This window comes from Ranitomeya imitator, chromosome 3, assembly GCF_032444005.1.
Source record: "Ranitomeya imitator isolate aRanImi1 chromosome 3, aRanImi1.pri, whole genome shotgun sequence".
Classification (NCBI taxonomy): Eukaryota; Metazoa; Chordata; class Amphibia; order Anura; family Dendrobatidae; genus Ranitomeya; species Ranitomeya imitator.
The window spans coordinates 29,231,244-29,253,929 of record NC_091284.1 but is presented as its reverse complement, the minus strand read 5'-3'; the positions used below and the strand labels follow the sequence as shown (position 1 = coordinate 29,253,929).

At 44.6% G+C, this 22,686-nt stretch overlaps 1 protein-coding gene across 3 annotated transcripts in view; it reads right to left on the bottom strand.

Annotated features, from left to right (window-relative positions):
- Window positions 1-220: 220 nt before the first annotated feature.
- Window positions 221-22,686, bottom strand: part of BCL9 (BCL9 transcription coactivator) — a 171,638-nt gene continuing 149,172 nt past the window's right edge. For 2 of the 3 annotated variants that reach the window (XM_069760653.1, XM_069760652.1), the window contains 2 exons: window positions 2,665-2,922; window positions 221-1,536 (listed from right to left, as the gene is read on the bottom strand). In XM_069760653.1, the coding sequence (XP_069616754.1) occupies window positions 464-1,536; window positions 2,665-2,922 (1,331 nt within the window). In that variant the 3' untranslated portion in view covers window positions 221-463. The remainder of the gene's footprint in view (window positions 1,537-2,664; window positions 2,923-22,686) is intronic. The other variant, XM_069760654.1, reaches the window with a different exon arrangement.

The window sequence follows — 22,686 nt, the reverse complement described above, 5'->3', positions numbered from 1 at the left end:
GGAAGAAGCCAATCCAAACGACGTAAACATACAGGATGGTGCAACTCATGACAAATGGCAAATTCTCAAAAAACAGCTACTGATTTTTGTTGTTTTTTTTTTATTATTTTTTGATTTTTTTTTTCCGTTTTTTTTTTTTTTTTTTGTAATTCCCCCAAAAGCAGGTGCCATCATGGGATACCAAAGTCCACAAAAATATTTTTTTTAAAAATAAAATCTTAAAAAAAAAAAAAAAAAAAAAAAAAAAACACCTTGGATAAATGAAAGCAATGCTCAGACAGTTTCATACATTCTTGAGTTTCCTCCAAATGGACAATTTGGGTCTTTTTTTTTTTTTTTCCAACCTATTGCATGGCCAAGTGTGACTCCTTATATGTTAAGATTCCTCAAGAGATCATCTCACGTCTACAATTTTTGTAAGAAGTAGTTCAGGTTTTTTTTTTTTAAATTTTTGTAGCAGCTTTTAAAACATCATGTTCCCCGCGTTCCCAGGCCCTTGGCTGAAACCACCCATCCCGACATCAGCAGGCATTCCTCGGGGTCGCATCTGTGGGGGGATCATGAGGTTTTGTTGAGGTCCCATCATCCCCTGCATGGACATTAGCATGTTCGGAGAGCCCACGGGGCCGGGGTGACTGTAGAGAACTCCAGGCATTCGTTCCTTCCCTGGCATCATGCCCACCCCTCCCGGGTTCCCCATCATAGTTAGTTGGCCGGGCATCCCGGATTGTGCTGGTGACATCATGCGATGGTGAGGTCCCATCATACCTTGCTGCATAAAACCTGGAGGCCTCATAGAACTGTGACCGGTCATTTCCACCACCGGGCCAGGTCCTCCCATGCCGGCCATTGGGAGACCCATTCTTGGGTTGGGTTCTCCCATCATGGCGGGCAAATGTGAAAAACCGGGTCCTTGTTGAGGCTTTCTGCCTGGAACTTCCCCACGAGGGAAATACTGTAGTGTTTGACTGGGTTTCTCGGATGGAATAATCCTTGACAGGTCAAACTCCGGGATGCCCGACGCCCCTGGTCGTATGACTTCCTGTAGGTCCGGGTCAGCGAAAACTGAAGGCATGTTATTTCCCATAACGGCAAAGGAATCCGGCCCCCCTGGACAACCCCCCTTGCAAAGCACAGACTCCGCATTCGGGGGCAGGTTGCCCGGGCGGCCTAAAGGTCCGTCTCCCGGAAAGCCCATTCCAGGTTGAAAGTTTCCCTGCCCCCCGTTAGGGCCGTTGTGAGGAAAAGGGACTTGTGGAGGTGACTGAACTGGCGGAAATCCTTGGGCAAAAGCCATGCGTCCCTGAGGCACCATGGCGGGTTCTTGAGACCCGTGAGCCATCATGGCATTGTGTGGCATCATTCCTGCACCCATCGGGCCTCCGTGAGGTGGTACATTGGGTGGCATGGCATTTGGTGAGGGCATCTGACCACCGTGGGAAAGAGGCTGCGTCATACCCATTGGGCTTAGAGTCGGCATGGAAACACCGTGAGGACCGGGCATCTTTGATGGGTTTTGGGGATTCATGACCATACCTAAAAAAGAAAGAGAAAAAAAAAGTCACATGAGCGAGAAAAGAACGGGCACCATCATTACCCCATCATTTACTCTGTACATGCATGTGACCGCTGCAGCCAACCGCTGACCTCAGCAGCACAAGACTACTGATCGGCTTCAGCGGTCACAATCGAATAATAAGGACCAATGGGGACCATCAGGAGCGGTCCTGCTGGATTTCTGGTTTTATTTTTACATTTCAGACATTCTGTGCTGTTACGATAAAAAAAAGTTACCACCTATAAATGACCGAAAGTATTTGAACCTCGACGACCTCCAGTTTTATTTTTACAAGGAAAAATAAAAAAAATAAAAAATCACTTTAAGCTTTTAGGGTCTAAGTAAAAAAAGAAAAATTTCCAAATTAAGTGACCGTCTGGTGCTATTTGTCGACATCTTTTCCACGAAATTCTTCATAACTGCTCTTAAATTTTGTGCAAAATAAAAACTTTTTTTGTATCTACTGTTTAGTGGTTTATTTTGGTGCAAAAAAGTGATAAACTCCGATAAATGTTGTAAAATTAAGGGAGGGGAAAAGGAAGGAAAAAAAAAAACAGTCCAGAGGGATTGGAGCTTATTTGGGCAAAAATGTGGCATCTTTTTAAGTCTCCATTGATTGATGAATGAAACGAAAACAGCCAAAAAGCGCAAACCCTGCGCATGATGAACAAGCAAATTAAAAGAAACCAAAAAAAAAAAAACACAAAAGGCAAATATAAAATAAAAAAAGATACAAATGAAAGGTGAAAATGAAAAAAGGCGAAAAGACAAAAAGACACTTTGTAAATGCAATAATAAATCGGATCTTTAGTCTTGGGGACGATATAGTCCTGAATGTCGCCGTTGCCTTTACCATATAATGTACTGAAATAAATTATGTGGCGGGAAATGTTGGAAAAGGACAGCAGGAAAAAAAAAAGGAGGAAGAAAAGGGGAAAGAAGCTGAAGATTTTCATAAAGAAACTAAAACCATGGCGGACACGACAGCCCGCTGGCACTTATGTACTGTGGTGACGTAAGGACACGTACTCACCGCAGGCCTATCGCTATTTTTGGTCACCCTGCCCCCACAATAACAGTGGTCCCCTCAGACGGCACCCACGTACCTGACATGTTATTCATAGGTGGCAGATTGGGCGAGCGGGCAGGAGGGGAATCGTCATCTGAACTGGCCACCGTCTTGATGGCGTCATGGTACAGAGGCGTAGAACTGGGCATGGCGAACTTCGACATCCTAGACATCATAATGGAGAGCGGGTTCTGGGACAGGGTGGGCTCGGGTGCCATCGTGTAGTTAGTGTTGGAGGGAAGACTTCCAGGATGATTTATCGGAGCGGGCTGGCTGACTGGTGGTGCGGGCCCTCCTGTCAGGGGAGAGACACGGTGAATGGAGGCAGAGAAAACAGGGAGCCCAGCAGGTCACTGGGATCATGAAACATGGCTACGAGCGGCCGCGGCAGAACCTCGCCCCGCGACCTGCAACCTTCCTGGCAGAACCTCATCCTGCGCAACCCTCGGCCCCTGCAGAACCTCATCCTGCGCAACCCTCGGCCCCTGCAGAACCTCACCCTGCAACCCTCGGCCCCTGCAGAACCTCACCCTGCAACCCTCGGCCCCTGCAGAACCTCACCCTGCAACCCTCGGCCCCTGCAGAACTTCACCCTGCAACCCTCGGCCCCGGCAGAACCTTACCCTGCAACCCTAGGCCCCGGCAGAACCTCACCCTGCAACCCTCGGCCCCGGCAGAACCTTACCCTGCAACCCTAGGCCCCGGCAGAACCTCACCCTGCAACCCTCGGCCCCGGCAGAACCTCACCCTGCAACCCTCGGCCCCGGCAGAACCTCACCCTGCAACCCGCGGCCCCGGCAGAACCTCACCCTGCAACCCGCGGCCCCGGCAGAACCTCACCCTGCAACCCTCGGCCCCGGCAGAACCTCACCCTGCAACCCTCGGCCCCGGCAGAACCTCACCCTGCAACCCTCGGCCCCGGCAGAACCTCACCCTGCAACCCTCGGCCCCGGCAGAACCTCACCCTGCAACCCTCGGCCCCGGCAGAACCTCACCCTGCAACCCTCGGCCCCGGCAGAACCTCACCCTGCAACCCTCGGCCCCGGCAGAACCTCACCCTGCAACCCTCGGCCCCGGCAGAACCTCACCCTGCAACCCTCGGCCCCGGCAGAACCTCACCCTGCAACCCTCGGCCCCGGCAGAACATCACCCTGCAACCCTCGGCCCCGGCAGAACCTCACCCTGCAACCCTCGGCCCATGCTAAACATGCAAATCCTCTCCTGCGTATCTCAGCTGCTGCAGACCTTCTTAAAAGGGAATGCATCATCAAAAATGACCTATTCTTTAACTCAGGGTTGTGTTAAATATACTTATTTTAATAAAATCTGTGCTAAAAATAAAAAAATAGAAATCTTGCAATTCTCACACGACCACAGAAAATTATTAGTAGACTCTTCCTTCGGCCTCAGGAAATTCGAGTGTGCATTAGCAGCAATGAAGTGACTGACCCCCGATATATGGCAGTATCTACTGAGCGTGTGCAAATGTGATTGTGAAGGGAGGGGGAGGAGGTGAGCTGTGACATCACTTATTGTGAACGGTGTCTCGTGCATTATCTACTGTTGGCGGTGGCATGTAAAAGTTTGGGCACCCGTGGTCCAAATTACTGTTATTGTGAACAGTTAACCCCTTAATGGCCGCCAATACGTCTTTATCCTGACCTGAGATGTAAGAGGACAGCCTCCCCATACAGGGGACAATCCTGCAGCTGTTGGCTGGACACTATAGCTGACACCCTGCTGCATCAGCCACGATCAGTGTTTCGGGTGGTGCGCAGGCGATCGCCACCGAGTGTCTGCCGATTCTGACAGCTGACACCCGGCACTGAGTGCCAGGAGCGGTCACAGACAGTTCCCGGCACTTTAACCCTCGAAATGCTGTGATCGAACACGATCGCAGCATTGCGGGTGCCGGTAGAAGACAGACAGCCCCTCTGCCTTTGGATCAGAGACCCCGCGGCGTGACGCGGGTCTTAATCATTGCCACGGTGATGACATCCGGGTCACCAGAGCTAGGAAACTTGCTGATCATGCCCAGTGCAAGATTAGCAACTCTCCCTGTCAGTGCAGAGCCGACAGTTTCTGCAGCATGGGGATGCTGCTGCATCCCCATACTATACAAGCAATCAGACTGCAAAAAAATGATTTAGTCCCAATAATGGGACAAAGTAAAAAAGTTTAAAAAATGTTTTTAAATAATTGTAAACATACTTAAAAAATAAACAAAAAAAGAGATAATGTATCTATAAATATTTGAATGAAAAAATAAACAATAAAAGTACACATTTGGTATCGCTGCATCCCACTGTCCCACTAGTTAACCCCTTTAGTGATTAAAAAAAAAAAACAAGGCAAAAAAACAATGCTTTATCATACTACTGAACAAAAAGTGGAATAAAATACGCAATAAAAAAAAAAAACAGACGGATATAAATAAAGATGGTACGACTGAAAACACCTTGGCTCGCAAAAAAACAAGCCGCCATACAGCTCCATCAGTGGAAAAATGAAAAAAAAAAGCTATAGCAATAAACGGATGCAAAAATAATTTTGTTCGTAAAATAGTTTTTATTGTATAAAAACACCAAAAAAAAAACAAGATATAAATGAGGTATCGTTGCAATCGTACTGACCTGAAGAATAAAACTGCTTTATCAATTTTACCACACAAGAAACGACATAAACCCCCCGCAAAAAGAGATTCCTGAATTGCTGGTTTCGGTTCAATCTGGCTCCCAAAAATCAGAATAGAAAGCGATTAACCCCTTAACCCCTGAGGGTGGTTTGCACGTTAATGACCAGGCCAATTTTTACAATTCTGACCACTGTCCCTTTATGAGGTTATAACTCCGAAACGCTTCAACGGATCCTGGTGATTCTGACATTGTTTTCTCGTGACATATTGTACTTCATGATAGTGGTAACATTTCTTCGATATAACTTCAGTTTACTTGGGGGGAAAAAACGGAAATTTGGCAAAAATGTTGAAAATTTCGCAATTTTCCAACTTTGAATTTTCATGCCCTTAAAATCACAGAGATATGTCACACAAAATACTTAATAAGTAACATTTCCCACATGTCTACTTTACATCAGCACAATTTTGGAACCAAATTTTTTTTTTGTTAGGGAGTTGTAAGGGTTAAAAGTTGACCAGCAACTTCTCATTTTTACAACACCATTTTTTTTTAGGGACCACATCACATTTGAAGTCACTTTGAGTGGTCTATATGATAGAAAATACCCAAGTGTGACACCATTCTAAAAACTGCACCCCTCAAGGTGCTCAAAACCACAGTCAAGAAGTTTATTAACCCTTCTGGTGCTTCACAGGAATTTTTGGAATGTTTAAAAAAAGAATGAACGTTTAACTTTTTTTTTCACCTGTGCGATGCATCCCTATGCCACTGGAATCTTCTTTGATCGCAGTGTTCCGGAGGTTAACGTGTCGGGAGCAGTCCGTGACCGCTTCTGGCACATAGTGCCGAATGTCAGGTGTGATATTCAGCTGATACCCGGCTGCGCTTCCCCGTGAGCACGGCTGATCGCGTATGACGTACTATCCCGTCCATGGGAATTAAGTCCCAGGTCACATGCATGTGATAGTACGTCCAATGGCAGAAAGGGGTTAACCCCTTCATGACCCCGGTTTTTTTCGGTTTTGCAATTTCTTTTTCGCTCCCCTCCTTCCCAGAGCCATAACTTTTTTTATTTTTTCGTCAATATGGCCATGTGAGGGCTTATTTTTTGCCGGAGCCCACATCAAAGCGGGGGTTCTGACCTCAGAAAGGGGTTACAAAAAAAAAAAGTCATGTGCCCAAAAATGGTACCAATAAAAATGTCAACTCGTCCCGCCAAAAACAAGACCTCACAACTGTCGGCCAAAATATGTAAAAATTATAGCTCAACACATGGGGATGCAAAAACTATTTTTTGCAATAAAAAGCACCTTTTAGTGCAACAGCCGAACATAAAAACCTGATATAAATCCGGTATCGCTGTAATCGCACCAACCCAAAGAATAAAGTCATCTAATCACTTATACCGTATGAGGAACGGCATAAAAAAATAATAAATAAAACCAATTCTTCTTTCCCAATTAAATGTATGGCATTGGCGCACTCAGGAAAAAAATGGACCTCAGTTTGTTGTTAAAAAAAAAAAAAAATCCTACAGGTCCTTCTCAAAAAATTAGCATATAGTGTTAAATTTCATTATTTACCATAATGTAATGATTACAATTAAACTTTCATATATTATAGATTCATTATCCACCAACTGAAATTTGTCAGGTCTTTTATTGTTTTAATACTGATGATTTTGGCATACAACTCCTGATAACCCAAAAAACCTGTCTCAATAAATTAGCATATTTCACCCATCCAATCAAATAAAATTGTTTTTTAATAACAAACAAAAAAACCATCAAATAATAATGTTCAGTTATGCACTCAATACTTGGTGGGGAATCCTTTGGCAGAAATGACTGCTTCAATGCGGCGTGGCATGGAGGCAATCAGCCTGTGACACTGCTGAGATGTTATGGAGGCCCAGGATGCTTCAATAGCGGCCTTAAGCTCATCCAGAGTGTTGGGTCTTGCGTCTCTCAACTTTCTCTTCACAATATCCCACAGATTCTCTATGGGGTTCAGGTCAGGAGAGTTGGCAGGCCAATTGAGCACAGTAATACCATGGTCAGTAAACCATTTACCAGTGGTTTTGGCACTGTGAGCAGGTGCCAGGTCGTGCTGAAAAATGAAATCTTCATCTCCATAAAGCATTTCAGCCGATGGAAGCATGAAGTGCTCCAAAATCTCCTGATAGCTAGCTGCATTGACCCTGCCCTTGATGAAACACAGTGGACCAACACCAGCAGCTGACATGGCACCCCACACCATCACTGACTGTGGGTACTTGACAGTGGACTTCAGGCATTTTGGCATTTCCTTCTCCCCAGTCTTCCTCCAGACTCTGGCACCTTGATTTCCGAATGACATGCAAAATTTGCTTTCATCAGAAAAAAGTACTTGGGACCACTTAGCAACAGTCCAGTGCTGCTTCTCTGTAGCCCAGGTCAGGCGCCTCTGCCGCTGTTTATGGTTCAAAAGTGGCTTTACCTGGGGAATGCGGCACCTGTAGCCCATTTCCTGCACACGCCTGTGCACGGTGGCTCTGGATGTTTCCACACCAGACTCAGTCCACTGCTTCCTCAGGTTCCCCAAGGTCTGGAATCGGTCCTTCTCCACAATCTTCCTCAGGGTCCGGTCTCCTCTTCTCGTTGTACAGCGTTTTCTGCCACATTGTTTCCTTCCAACAGACTTACCATTGAGGTGCCTTGATACAGCACTCTGGGAACAGCCTATTTGTTGAGAAATTTCTTTCTGGGTCTTACCCTCTAGCTTGAGGGTGTCAATGATGGCCTTCTTGACATCTGTCAGGTCGCTAGTCTTACCCATGATGGGGGTTTTGAGTAATGAACCAGGCAGGGAGTTTATAAAAGCCTCAGGTATCTTTTGCATGTGTTTAGAGTTAATTAGTTGATTCAGAAGATTAGGGTAATAGGTCGTTTAGAGAACCTTTTCTTGATATGCTAATTTATTGAGACAGGTTTTTTGGGTTATCAGGAGTTGTATGCCAAAATCATCAGTATTAAAACAATAAAAGACCTGACAAATTTCAGTTGGTGGATAATGAATCTATAATATATGAAAGTTTAATTGTAATCATTACATTATGGTAAATAATGAAATTTAACACTATATGCTAATTTTTTGAGAAGGACCTGTATTAGCCCTTAGAAAAATGAAAAACTTGGGGCAGAAACAACATTTTAGTGGTAAAAATGTAATTTATTCTGTCTTCACCGCTCAGTGGTATAAAATTCTGTGAGGCACATGTGGTGTCAATATGATTGCTGCACCCCTAGATGAAATCATTGGGGAGTGTAGTTTGTAAAATGAGTTCACAAATAGGGGAGTTTGTGTTGTTCTGACACCTCAGGGGCTCTCCCAATGTGACGTGGCACCCTCAAACCAGTCCAGCAAAAACTCCAATATAGCGAATCTTCCTTTCTGAGCTTTGCACTGTGCCTCAAAAGTAGTTTTCCCCCAGTTACGGCGTATCGGCATATCAGGAGAAATTGCACAACAAATTGTATGGCAATTTCTCCTGTTACCCTTATGAAAATGCTAAATTTGGGGCCAAAATAACTTTTTTTGTGGGGAAAATTTGATTTTTTTTTTTTCACAGCACAATTTTACAAACGTCTGTTAAGCACCTGGGCGTTCAGAGTGCTCAACACACATAAATGCATTCCCTGAGGGGTCTAGTTTCCAAAATGGTGTCACTTGGGGGGTATTCCACTGTTTAGGCACATCAGGGGTTCTCCATTTGAGACATGGCATCCGCCAGTTATTCCAGCAAATTTTGCATTCAAAAAGTCAAAAAGGTGCTCCTTCCCTTCTGAGCCCTGCAGTGCGCCCAAACAGTACTTTTCCCCCATCTATCGGGTATTGGCATCCTCAGTAGAAATTGCACAACAAGTTGTATGGTCCATTTTTCCCTGTTACACTTGTCAAAATAAAAAAAATTAGATCTGAAGTAAAAAAAAATTGGGGGAAAAAGTTAAACACTTTTTTTCCCCACGTTCCAAAAATTCCTGTGAAGCACCTGACGGGTTAATAAACTTCTTCAATGTGGTCTTGAGCACCTTAAGGGGTACAGTTTTTAGAATGGTGTCACTTTAGGGTATTTTCTGTTATACTGACCCCTCAAAGTGACTTCAAATGTGATGTGGTCCCTAAAAGAAAAATGGCTTTGTAAATTTTGCTTAAAAAAGGAGGGTGTAAAGGGGGAGGGGAGTCAGCTTTTAACCCTTATAACTTGACAACAACAAAAAAAACAAGTTGGTTCCAAAATTGTGCTGATGTAAAGTAGACATGTGGGAAATGTTACTTATTAAGGTTTTTATGTGGTATTACTGTGTATTAAAGGGATAAGTTTAAAAAAAATTGCAAATTTTTTTTTTTTAAAGTGTCAAATTTCTGATATTTTCTAAAAAAAAAAACAAAAAAACAAACAAAAAAAAAAACGTATCGACCTAAATTTAGCATCATCATAAATAATAATCTGCCACAAAAAAAAAAATCTCAATCACTGGGATTTGTTGGAGCGTTACAGAATTATTACCACAAAGTGATACTGGTCAGATTCCAAAAATTTGGCTCCGTCACTGAGGGGTTAAGCAAGTTGAAGATGAAATTAGCTCTAAAAGGACTAAAGTTACAGATGACACATTTCCTCTGTATTTGAGGCAATATATACAGTTATATGAAAAAGTTTTGGGCAACCCTATTAATCTTAAGCTTAATGTTTTATAAAAAAATTTTTTTGGCAACAGCTATTTCAGTTTCATTTATCTAATAACTGTTGGACACAGTAATGTTTCTGCCTTGAAATGAGGTTTATTGTACTAACAGAAAATGTGCAATCTGCATTCAAACAAAATTTGACAGGTGCATAAGTTTGGGCACCCTTATCATTTTCTTGTTTTAAATACTCCTACCTACTTTTTACTGACTTACTAAAGCACTTTTTTTGGTTTTCTAACCTCATTGAGCTTTGAACTTCATAGCCAGGTGTATGCAATCATGAGAAAAGCTACTTAAAGTGGCCACTTGCAAGTTGTTCTCCTGTTTGAATCTCCTCTGAAAAGTGGCATCATGGGCTCCTCAAAACAACTGTCTAATGATCTGAAAACAAAGATTATTCAACATAGTTGTTCAGGGGAAGGATACAAAAAGCTGTCTCAGAGATTTAACCTGTCAATTTCCACTGTGAGGAACATAGTAAGGAAATGGAAGAACACAGGTACAGTTCTTGTTAAGGCCAGAAGTGGCAGGCCAAGAAAAACATCAGAAAGGCTGAGAAGAAGAATGGTGAGATCAGTCAAGGACAATCCTCACACCACCTCCAGAGAGCTGCAGCATCAACTTACTGCAGATGGTGTCACTGTGCATCGGTCAACTATACAACGCACTTTGCACAAGGAGAAGCTGTATGGGAGAGTGATGCGAAAGAAGCCGTTTCTGCAAGCACGCCACAAACAGAGTCGGCGGAGGTATGCAAAAGCACATTTGGAGAAGCCAATTTCTTTTTGGAAGAAGGTCCAGTGGACTGATGAAACCAAGATTGAGTTATTTGGCCATATAAAAAGGCGTTCTGCATGGCGGCCAAAAAACACAGCATTCCAAGAAAAACACTTGCTACCCACAGTAAAATTTGGTGGAGGTTCCATCATGCTTTGGGGCTGTGTGGCCAATGCCGGCACCGGGAATCTTGTTAAAGTTGAGGGACGCATGGATTCCTCTCAGTATCAGCAGATTCTTGACAATAATGTTCATGAATCAGTGACAAAGTTGAAGTTACGCAGGGGATGGATCTTTCAGCAAGACAATGATCCAAAACACCGCTCCAAATCTACTCAGGCATTCATGCAGAGGAACAATTACACTGTTCTGGAACGGCCATCCCAGTCCCCAGACCTGAATATCATTGAACATCTGTGGGATCATTTGAAGAGGGCTGTCCATGCTCGGCGACCATCAAACTTAACTGAACTGGAATTGTTTTGTAAAGAGGAATGGTCAAAAATACCTTCATCCAGGAACTCATTAAAAGCTACAGGAAGCGATTAGAGGCTGTTATTTTTGCAAAAGGAGGATCTACTAAATATTAATGTCACTTTTCTGGTGGGGTGCCCATACTTATGCACCTGTCAAATTTTGTTTGAATGCAGATTGCACATTTTCTGTTAGTACAATAAACCTCATTTCAAGGCAGAAACATTACTGTGTCCAACAGTTATTAGATATATGAAACTGAAATAGCTGGTGCAAAAAAAAAAAAAATATATACATATGTCACTTCCGTCTGTCCTTCTGTCACGGTTATTCATTCGCTGATTGGTCTCGCCAGCTGCCTGTCATGGCTGCCGTGACCAATCAGCGGCGGGCACAGTCCGGAAGAAAATGGCCGCTCCTTACTCCCCGCAGTCAGTGCCTGTCGCCCGCATACTCCCCTCCGGTCACCGCTAACACAGGGTTAATACCGGCGGTAACGGACCGCGTTATGCCGCGGGTAACGCACTCCGTTACCACCACTATTAACCCTGTGTGTCCCCAACTTTTTACTATTGACGCTGCCTATGCAGCATCAATAGTAAAAAATGTAATGTTAAAAATAATAATTAAAAAAAACCCTGCTATACTCACCTTCTGTAGTTGCTCGCGCCGGCCGCCATCTTCCGTTGCAGGTTCCGGTGGCAAAGATGGTATGGCAGAAGGACCTGCCATGACGTCACGGTCATGTGACCGCGACGTCATCACAGGTCCTGCGCTCATACCAACCCTGGGACCGGAAGCTGCCGTGGACTACAACGGGCCTTCGGAAAGGTGAGTATATGTTTATTTTTTAAACTGTGACAAACCTGGCTGGGCAATATACTATGTCACTGGGCAATATACTACGTGGCTCTGTGCTGTATACTACGTGACTGGGCAATATACTACGTCGCTGTGCAATATACTATGCCACTAGGCAATATACTACGTCGCTGTGCAATATACTACGTGACTGGGCAATATACTACGTGGCTGGGCAATATACTACGTGGCTGGGCAATATACTACGTGACTGGGCAATATACTACGTGACTGTGCAATATACTACGTGACTGTGCAATATACTACGTGACTGGGCAATATACTACGTGACTGTGCAATATACTACATGACTGGGCAATATACTACGTGGCTGGGCAATGTACTACGCCACTAGGCAATATACTACGTGGACATGCATATTCTAGAATACCCGATGCGTTAGAATCGGGCCACCATCTAGTGTGTGTGTGTGTGTGTGTGTGTGTGTGTGTGTGTGTGTGTGTGTGTGTGTGTGTGTGTGTGTGTGTGTGTGTGTGTGTGTATATATATACACACACATATATACAGATGCAAAAGTATTGGGCGTCCGTCCTCCGAGATGTGTGCTCAGATAACTTTGACGAAGGTTTACAGACCTTAACCCCTTCATGACCCAGCCTATTTTGACCTTAATGACCTGGCCGTTTTTTGCAATTCTGACCAGTGTCCCTTTATGAGGTACTAACTCAGGAACGCTTCAACGGATCCTAGCGGTTCTGAGATTGTTTTTTCGTGACATATTGGGCTTCATGTTAGTGGTAAATTTAGGTTGATAATTTTTGCGTTTGTGAAAAAAAAAATGGAAATTTGGCGAAAATTTTGAATTTTTATTCTGTTAAATCAGAGTTATGTGACAAGATAGTTAATAAATAACATTTCCCACATGTCTACTTTACATCAGCACAATTTTGGAAACAAATTTTTTTTGCTAGGAAGTTATAAGGGTTAAAATTTGACCAGCAATTTCTCATTTTTTACAGCAAAATTTACAACATTTTTTTTTAGGCACCACCTCACATTTGAAGTCAGTTTGAGGGGTCTATATGGCTGAAAATACTGAAAAGTGACATCAATCTAAAAACTGCACCCCTCAAGGTGCTCAAAACCACATTCAAGAAGTTTATTAACCCTTCAGGTGTTTCACAGCAGCAGAAGCAACATGGAAGGAAAAAATGAAGATTTAACTTTTCAATCACAAAAATGGTCTTTTAGCAACAATTTTTTTATTTTACCAAGGGTAAAACGGAGAAATTTGACCCCAAACGTTACTGTACAATTTGTCCTGAGTACGCCGATACCCCATATGTGGGGGTAAACCACTGTTTGGGCGCACGACAGGGCTCGGAAGGGAAGGAGCGCCGTTTGACTTTTTGAATGAAAAGTTGGCTCCAATCTTTAGCGTTTAAAGAGCCCCTGTGTGCCTAAACATTGAAGCTCCCCCACAAATGACCCCATTTTGGAAACTAGACCCCCCAAGGAACTTATCTAGATGCATAGTGAGCACTTTAAACCCCCAGGTGCTTCACAAATTGATCCGTAAAAAATGAAAAAGTACTTTTTTTTCTTTCACAAAAAAGTTCTTTTAGCCTCAAATTTTTCATTTTCCCATGGGCAACAGGATAAAATGGATCCTAAAATTTGTTGGCCAATTTCTCCTGAGTACACTGATACCTTAGATGTGGGGGTGAACCACTGTTTGGGCGCATGGCAGAGCTCGGAAGGGAAGGAGCTCCATTTGACTTTGAATGGAAAATTACCGTATATACTCGAGTATAAGCCGACCCCCCTAATTTTGCCACAAAAAACTGGGAAAACTTATTGACTCGAGTATAAGCCTAGGGTAGGAAATGCAGCAGCTACCGGTGAATTTCAAAAATAAAAATAGATGCTCCATACCGTTCATTATTGCCCCATAAGATGCTCCATATAAAGCTGTGCCACATATAATGCTGCATACCGTTCATTATTGCCCCATAGATGCTCCATATAAAGCTGTGCCACATATAATTCTCCATATCTTTCATTGTTGCCCCATAGATGCTCCATATAAAGCTGTGCCATATATATTGCTCTGCACCGTTCATTATGGCCCCATAGATGCTCCTTCTAAAGCTGTGCCCCATATATAATGCTCTGCACCGTTCATTATGGCCCCATAGATGCTCCATATAAAGCTGTGCCACATTTAATGCTCTGCACCGTTGATTATGGCCCCATAGATGCTCCTTCTAAAGCTGTGCCCCATATAATGCTCTGCACCGTTCATTATGGCCCCATAGATGCTCCATATAAAGCTGTGCCCCATATATAATGCTCTGCACCGTTCATTATGGCCCCATAGATGCTCCTTATAAAGCTGTGCCATATATAATGCTCTGCACCGTTCAGTATGGCCCCATAGATGCTCCTTATAAAGCTGTGGCCCATATAATGCTCTGCACCGTTGATTATGGCCCCATAGATGCTCCATATAAAGCTGTGCCATATATAATGCTCTGCACCGTTGATTATGGCCCCATAGATGCTCCTTATAAAGCTGTGCCCCATATATAATGCTCTGCACCGTTCATTATGGCCCCATAGATGCTCCATATAAAGCTGTGCCATATATAATGCTCTGCACCGTTGATTATGGCCCCATAGATGCTCCATATAAAGCTGTGCCCCATATATATTGCTCTGCACCGTTGATTATGGCCCCATAGATGCTCCTTATAAAGCTGTGCCCCATATATATTGCTCTGCACCGTTGATTATGGCCCCATAGATGCTCCATATAAAGCTGTGCCCCATATATAATGCTCTGCACCGTTCATTATGGCCCCATAGATGCTCCATATAAAGCTGTGCCATATATAATGCTCTGCACCGTTGATTATGGCCCCATAGATGCTCCATATAAAGCTGTGCCACATTTAATGCTCTGCACCGTTGATTATGGCCCCATAGATGCTCCTTCTAAAGCTGTGCCCCATATAATGCTCTGCACCGTTCATTATGGCCCCATAGATGCTCCATATAAAGCTGTGCCCCATATATAATGCTCTGCACCGTTCATTATGGCCCCATAGATGCTCCTTATAAAGCTGTGCCATATATAATGCTCTGCACCGTTCAGTATGGCCCCATAGATGCTCCTTATAAAGCTGTGGCCCATATAATGCTCTGCACCGTTGATTATGGCCCCATAGATGCTCCATATAAAGCTGTGCCATATATAATGCTCTGCACCGTTGATTATGGCCCCATAGATGCTCCTTATAAAGCTGTGCCCCATATATAATGCTCTGCACCGTTCATTATGGCCCCATAGATGCTCCATATAAAGCTGTGCCATATATAATGCTCTGCACCGTTGATTATGGCCCCATAGATGCTCCATATAAAGCTGTGCCATATATAATGCTCTGCACCGTTGATTATGGCCCCATAGATGCTCTTATAAAGCTGTGCCCCATATATATTGCTCTGCACCGTTGATTATGGCCCCATAGATGCTCCTTATAAAGCTGTGCCCCATATATATTGCTCTGCACCGTTGATTATGGCCCCATAGATGCTCCATATAAATCTGTGCCCCATATATAATGCTCTGCACCGTTCATTATGGCCCCATAGATGCTCCATATAAAGCTGTGCCATATATAATGCTCTGCACCGTTGATTATGGCCCCATAGATGCTCCATATAAAGCTGTGCCCCATATATAATGCTCTGCACCGTTCATTATGGCCCCATAGATGCTCCATATAAAGCTGTGCCGCATATATATTGCTCTGCAACGTTCATTATGGCCCCATAGATGCTCCTTATAAAGCTGTGCCCCATATACAATGCTCTGCACCGTTCATTATGGCACCATAGATGCTCCATATAAATCTGTGCCCCATATATAATGCTCTGCACCGTTGATTATGGCCCCATAGATGCTCCATATAAATCTGTGCCCCATATATAATGCTCTGCACCGTTGATTATGGCCCCATAGATGCTCCATATAAATCTGTGCCCCATATATAATGCTCTGCACCGTTCATTATGGCCCCATAGATGCTCCATATAAAGCTGTGCCATATATAATGCTCTGCACCGTTGATTATGGCCCCATAGATGCTCCATATAAAGCTGTGCCCCATATATAATGCTCTGCACCGTTCATTATGGCCCCATAGATGCTCCATATAAAGCTGTGCCACATTTAATGCTCTGCACCGTTGATTATGGCCCCATAGATGCTCCTTCTAAAGCTGTGCCCCATATAATGCTCTGCACCGTTCATTATGGCCCCATAGATGCTCCATATAAAGCTGTGCCCCATATATAATGCTCTGCACCGTTCATTATGGCCCCATAGATGCTCCTTATAAAGCTGTGCCATATATAATGCTCTGCACCGTTCAGTATGGCCCCATAGATGCTCCTTATAAAGCTGTGGCCCATATAATGCTCTGCACCGTTGATTATGGCCCCATAGATGCTCCATATAAAGCTGTGCCATATATAATGCTCTGCACCGTTGATTATGGCCCCATAGATGCTCCTTATAAAGCTGTGCCCCATATATAATGCTCTGCACCGTTCATTATGGCCCCATAGATGCTCCATATAAAGCTGTGCCATATATAATGCTCTGCACCGTTGATTATGGCCCCATAGATGCTCCATATAAAGCTGTGCCATATATAATGCTCTGCACCGTTGATTATGGCCCCATAGATGCTCTTATAAAGCTGTGCCCCATATATATTGCTCTGCACCGTTGATTATGGCCCCATAGATGCTCCTTATAAAGTTGTGCCCCATATATATTGCTCTGCACCGTTGATTATGGCCCCATAGATGCTCCATATAAATCTGTGCCCCATATATAATGCTCTGCACCGTTCATTATGGCCCCATAGATGCTCCATATAAAGCTGTGCCATATATAATGCTCTGCACCGTTGATTATGGCCCCATAGATGCTCCATATAAAGCTGTGCCCCATATATAATGCTCTGCACCGTTCATTATGGCCCCATAGATGCTCCATATAAAGCTGTGCCGCATATATATTGCTCTGCAACGTTCATTATGGCCCCATAGATGCTCCTTATAAAGCTGTGCCCCATATACAATGCTCTGCACCGTTCATTATGGCACCATAGATGCTCCATATAAATCTGTGCCCCATATATAATGCTCTGCACCGTTGATTATGGCCCCATAGATGCTCCATATAAATCTGTGCCCCATATATAATGCTCTGCACCGTTGATTATGGCCCCATAGATGCTCCATATAAATCTGTGCCCCATATATAATGCTCTGCACCGTTGATTATGGCCCCATAGATGCTCCTTATAATGCTGTGCCATATAGAATGCTGCTGGTGCTGCAATAAAAAAAAAAAATTAAAAAATCACATACTCACCTCTCTTGCTCAGGACGCCGGCACTTTCAATATTTACCTGCTCCTCGTTCGGCTCAGTCTCCAGCACTGACGCTCAGCAGAGGGCGCGCACTGACCACGCCACCGCGCCCTCTAACCTGAGCGTCACTGCTAGAGGACGCTGCAGACGGAGCCGCACCAGAGCGAGAAGCAGGTAAATATCGCGCAGCGCTGCGCTCCCCCGTATACTCACCTGCTGCGGCGCGGTCCCTGCAGTCCCTGCTTCCCCGGAGCTGCATCTTCTTCCTGTATTGAGCGGTCACAGTTACCGCTCATTTACAGCAATGAATATGCGGCTCCTCCCCTATGGGAGGTGGAGCCGCATATTCATTTCTGTAATGAGCGGTGCCATGTGACCACTCAGTACAGGGAGAATCTGCAGCGCCGAGGAAGCAGGGACTGCAGGGACCGCGCTACAGCAGGTAAGTATAACTAGACAGCCCCCGCTCCCCCTCACCTGCCGACCCCCTGGGTATGACTCGAGTATAAGCCGAGAGGGGGACTTTCAGCCCCCAAAAATGGGCTGAAAATCTCGGCTTATACTCGAGTATATACAGTAGCTCCAATCGTTAGCAGACACCATGTCACGTTTGCAGAGCCCCTGTGTGCCTAAACATTAGAGCTCCCACACATGTGACCCCATTTTGGAAACTAGATCCCCCAAGGAACTTATCTAGATGTGTGGTGAGCACTTTGAACCCCCAAGTGCTTCACAGAAGTTTATAATGCAGAGCCGTGAAAACAAAAAATCATTTTTCTTTCCTCAAAAATGATTTTTTTAGCCCACAATTTTTTATTTTTACAAGGGTAACAGAAGAAATTGGACCCCAAAATATTTTGTCCAGTTTGTCCTTGGTACGCCGATACCCCATATGTGGGGGGGAACCACTGTTTGGGCGCACGTCGGGGCTCAGAAGGGAAGTAGTGACGTTTTGAAACGCAGACTTAGATGGATTGGTCTGCGGGCGTCACGTTGCGTTTGCAGAGCCCCTGGTGTGCCTAAACAGTAGAAACCCCCACACGTGACCCCATTTTGGAAACTAGACCCCCCAAGGTACTAATCTAGATGTGTGGTGAGCACTTTGAACCTCAAGTGCTTCACAGAAGTTTATAACGCAGAGCCGTGAAAATAAAAAAAATCATTTTTCTTTCCTCAAAAATGATTTTTTTAGCCCGCAATTTTTTATTTTCACAAGAGTAACAGGAGAAATTGGACCCCAAAAGTTGTTGTCCAGTTTCTCCTGAGTACGCTGATACCCCATATGTGGGGGTAAACCACTGTTTGGGCGCACCCCAACCCTAGTTCTAACCCTAACCCTAGTGGAAAAATAAAAATAAATGTATTTTCTTTATTTTATGTTCCCTACCTATGGGGGTGATAAAGGGGGGGGGGGGGGGGAAGGGGGTTATTTACTTTTTTTTTTTTGATCACTGATATGATCTATCACAGTGATCAAAACGAATGAACGAATCTGCCAGCCGGCATTCAGTCTGTCATTGTAAACGTTATCTATAACCCTGCACGTAAACCCTTTTCTCGTGTATAGCAGCATGGAATTAATGGTGCTATATGAATAAATAATAATAATTAATAATCAGCCTGCAGCTGTTTGCTTAGCCTTCACTGGTTATTAAAAATAAGGGGGACCACAAAGCAAATATTTTTTGGGGGGCCAGGGAATGGGGATCCTCCCCTTTTTAATAACTAGTAAAGGTTAAGCAAACAGCTGTGAGCTGATATTACATAGGCTGGGGATCTATATGGATATTGGCCCCTTCCCAGATTAACACCAGCCTCCAACATTCTGCTTTACCTCAGCTGGTTAAGAAAAATAGGGTAGACCACATGCAATTTTTTTTTTCCTTCAAATAAGTTATTTAATAGGTTTAAAAAAAAAAAAACAACTAAGCATCCTTTAGAAAGGCAATAAAGGGTGATCGTTTACTATATGTAGGGGGCTCGTGACGATAAATATCTACAGGACATCTATCCTATTATCTATACATAAGATGGATAGAAAACTATCTTAAATGACAAAATTGACAAAAATGGCACAACACTCACGGAACATCTGAGCGATGGCTGACGAGTGCAAGACCTAAGACTTCAGATTTAAATGGCTGATAACAGAGAGCTGTAGCTCACAGAATGTTTGGATAGGATACTCGTCAGTCTGAAACTAAGCTGAAGTGAACCTGTCCCGCTCACACAGCAGAAGCCTATTACGGGATCCAGTAACACACTGTAACAAACCCTCAGCTCCTACACTAACAGATCTGTACTAATCAGAAGGGGTGCTGGCCGGGGAGGAAGTTCGCTTTCTGAAAATATTTACTCACTGACAACAAGCAGAGATGTTTTATGAAGGAATTCTGGGTCTAGAGTTCCCCTCTAATTTAGACGGTGGAAAGAGCGTCTGACTCTGGAGGACCCAGCGTTTCCGGACACTGTACAGACAACGCACTGATTTCAATAAGCGCGGTGTAATTCTACATTTCCACCAGTGGTGGAGCTGCAGGTGAACTGAACGCTCTGCTGCATAAACCGTCGGTTCACATATGATCGCTTGTTTTTGACTGACAGGACAATACGAGCATGGCCGACATGGGGGGCTTTCACCAAGACCACACCTGCCATGACACCCCCACCTGTGCAACCGAGGGTCCCAGCTCACGGCTCAGACGATGCTGTAGCCGATCACCACAGCATCTAAGGAGCCGACCAGCAGTGATCAGGGCGAGCGCAGATGGCGGCGGCTGCGGGAGGGCTTGGGCCGTGTTATACCGCCACGAGTGTGTATTATAGGGGCGGCCATCATAGTGACAGCATATCATCAGTGATCGGAGGGGAAGCGCCACTTATTACACGGCGCCCAGGTGACGTGTCCCCCTCCAGTCGAGCCACTGCTGTATGACACGTCCGGGGGGCAACATGGACGGGACCCCGGAGGATTGTACAAATCTGCCATGGAAACAGCAGGTCAGGACTGCACAGAAATCATCATCAGAGGGAGAACAAAGTGTAACAATATAGAATCCTGGATAATGGCAAGAATACAGCGTATACCCCAATATACACCACTATGTACAGTCCCCCCAATATACACCACTACGTACAGTCCTCCAGTATACACCACTATGTACAGTCCCCCCGTATACACCACTATGTACAGTCCCCCCAATATACACCACTACGTACAGTCCCCCAGTATACACCACTATGTACAGTCCCCCCAATATACACCACTACGTACAGTCCTCCAGTATACACCACTATGTACAGTCCCCCCAATATACACCACTATGTACAGTCCCCCCAATATACACCACTATGTACAGTCCCCCCAATATACACCACTATGTACAGTCCCCCCAATATACACCACTACGTACAGTCCTCCAGTATACACCACTATGTACAGTCCCCCCAATATACACCACTATGTACAGTCCCCCCAATATACACCACTATGTACAGTCCCCCCAATATACACCACTATGTACAGTCCCCCCAATATACACCACTACGTACAGTCCTCCAGTATACACCACTATGTACAGTCCCCCCAATATACACCACTATGTACAGTCCCCCCAATATACACCACTACGTACAGTCCTCCAGTATACACCACTATGTACAGTCCCCCCGTATACACCACTATGTACAGTCCCCCCAATATACACCACTACGTACAGTCCCCCAGTATACACCACTATGTACAGTCCCCCCAATATACACCACTACGTACAGTCCTCCAGTATACACCACTATGTACAGTCCCCCCAATATACACCACTATGTACAGTCCCCCCAATATACACCACTATGTACAGTCCCCCCAATATACACCACTATGTACAGTCCCCCCAATATACACCACTACGTACAGTCCTCCAGTATACACCACTATGTACAGTCCCCCCAATATACACCACTATGTACAGTCCCCCCAATATACACCACTATGTACAGTCCCCCCAATATACACCACTATGTACAGTCCCCCCAATATACACCACTACGTACAGTCCTCCAGTATACACCACTATGTACAGTCCCCCCAATATACACCACTACGTACAGTCCCCCCAATATACACCACTATGTACAGTCCCCCCAATATACACCGCTATGTACAGTCCTCCAATATACACCACCATGTAGTCCTCCCAATATACACCACCATGTACAGTCCCCCCAATATACACCACCATGTACAGTCCCCCAGTATACACCGCTATGTACAGTCCCCCAATATACACCACCATGTACAGTCCCCCCAATATACACCGCTATGTACAGACCCCCAATATACACCACTATGTACAGTCCTCCCAATATACACCGCTATGTACAGTCCCAATATACACCACTATGTACAGTCCCCCAATATACACCACTATGTACAGTCCTCCCAATATACACCGCTATGTACAGTCCTCCCAATATACACCACTATGTACAGTCCCCCAATATACACCACCATGTACAGTCCCCCCAATATGCACCACTACGTACAGTCCTCCCAATATACACCGCCATGTACAGTCCCCCCAATATACACCACTATGTACAGTCCCCCAATATACACCACTATGTACAGTCCTCCCAATATACACCTCTATGTACAGTCCTCTTAATATACACCACTATGTACAGTCCTCCCAATATACACCACTATGTACAGTCCTCCCAATATACACCACTATGTACAGTCCCCCCAATATACACCACCATGTACAGTCCCCCCAATATACACCACTACGTACAGTCCCCCAATATACACCGCTATGTACAGTCCTCCCAATATACACCACTATGTACAGTCCTCCCAATATACACCACTATGTACAGTCCTCCCAATATACACCACTATGTACAGTCCCCCCAATATACACCACCATGTACAGTCCCCCCAATATACACCACTACGTACAGTCCCCCAATATACACCGCTATGTACAGTCCCCCCAATATACACCACCATGTACAGTCCCCCCAATATACACCGCTATGTACAGTCCTCCCAATATACACCACTACGTACAGTCCCCCAATATACACCACTGTGTTCAGTCCCCCGACACAGGGATGACCATGGAAATTGTGGCTCTGGACTAATTCCACCCGCAGAATAGCGAG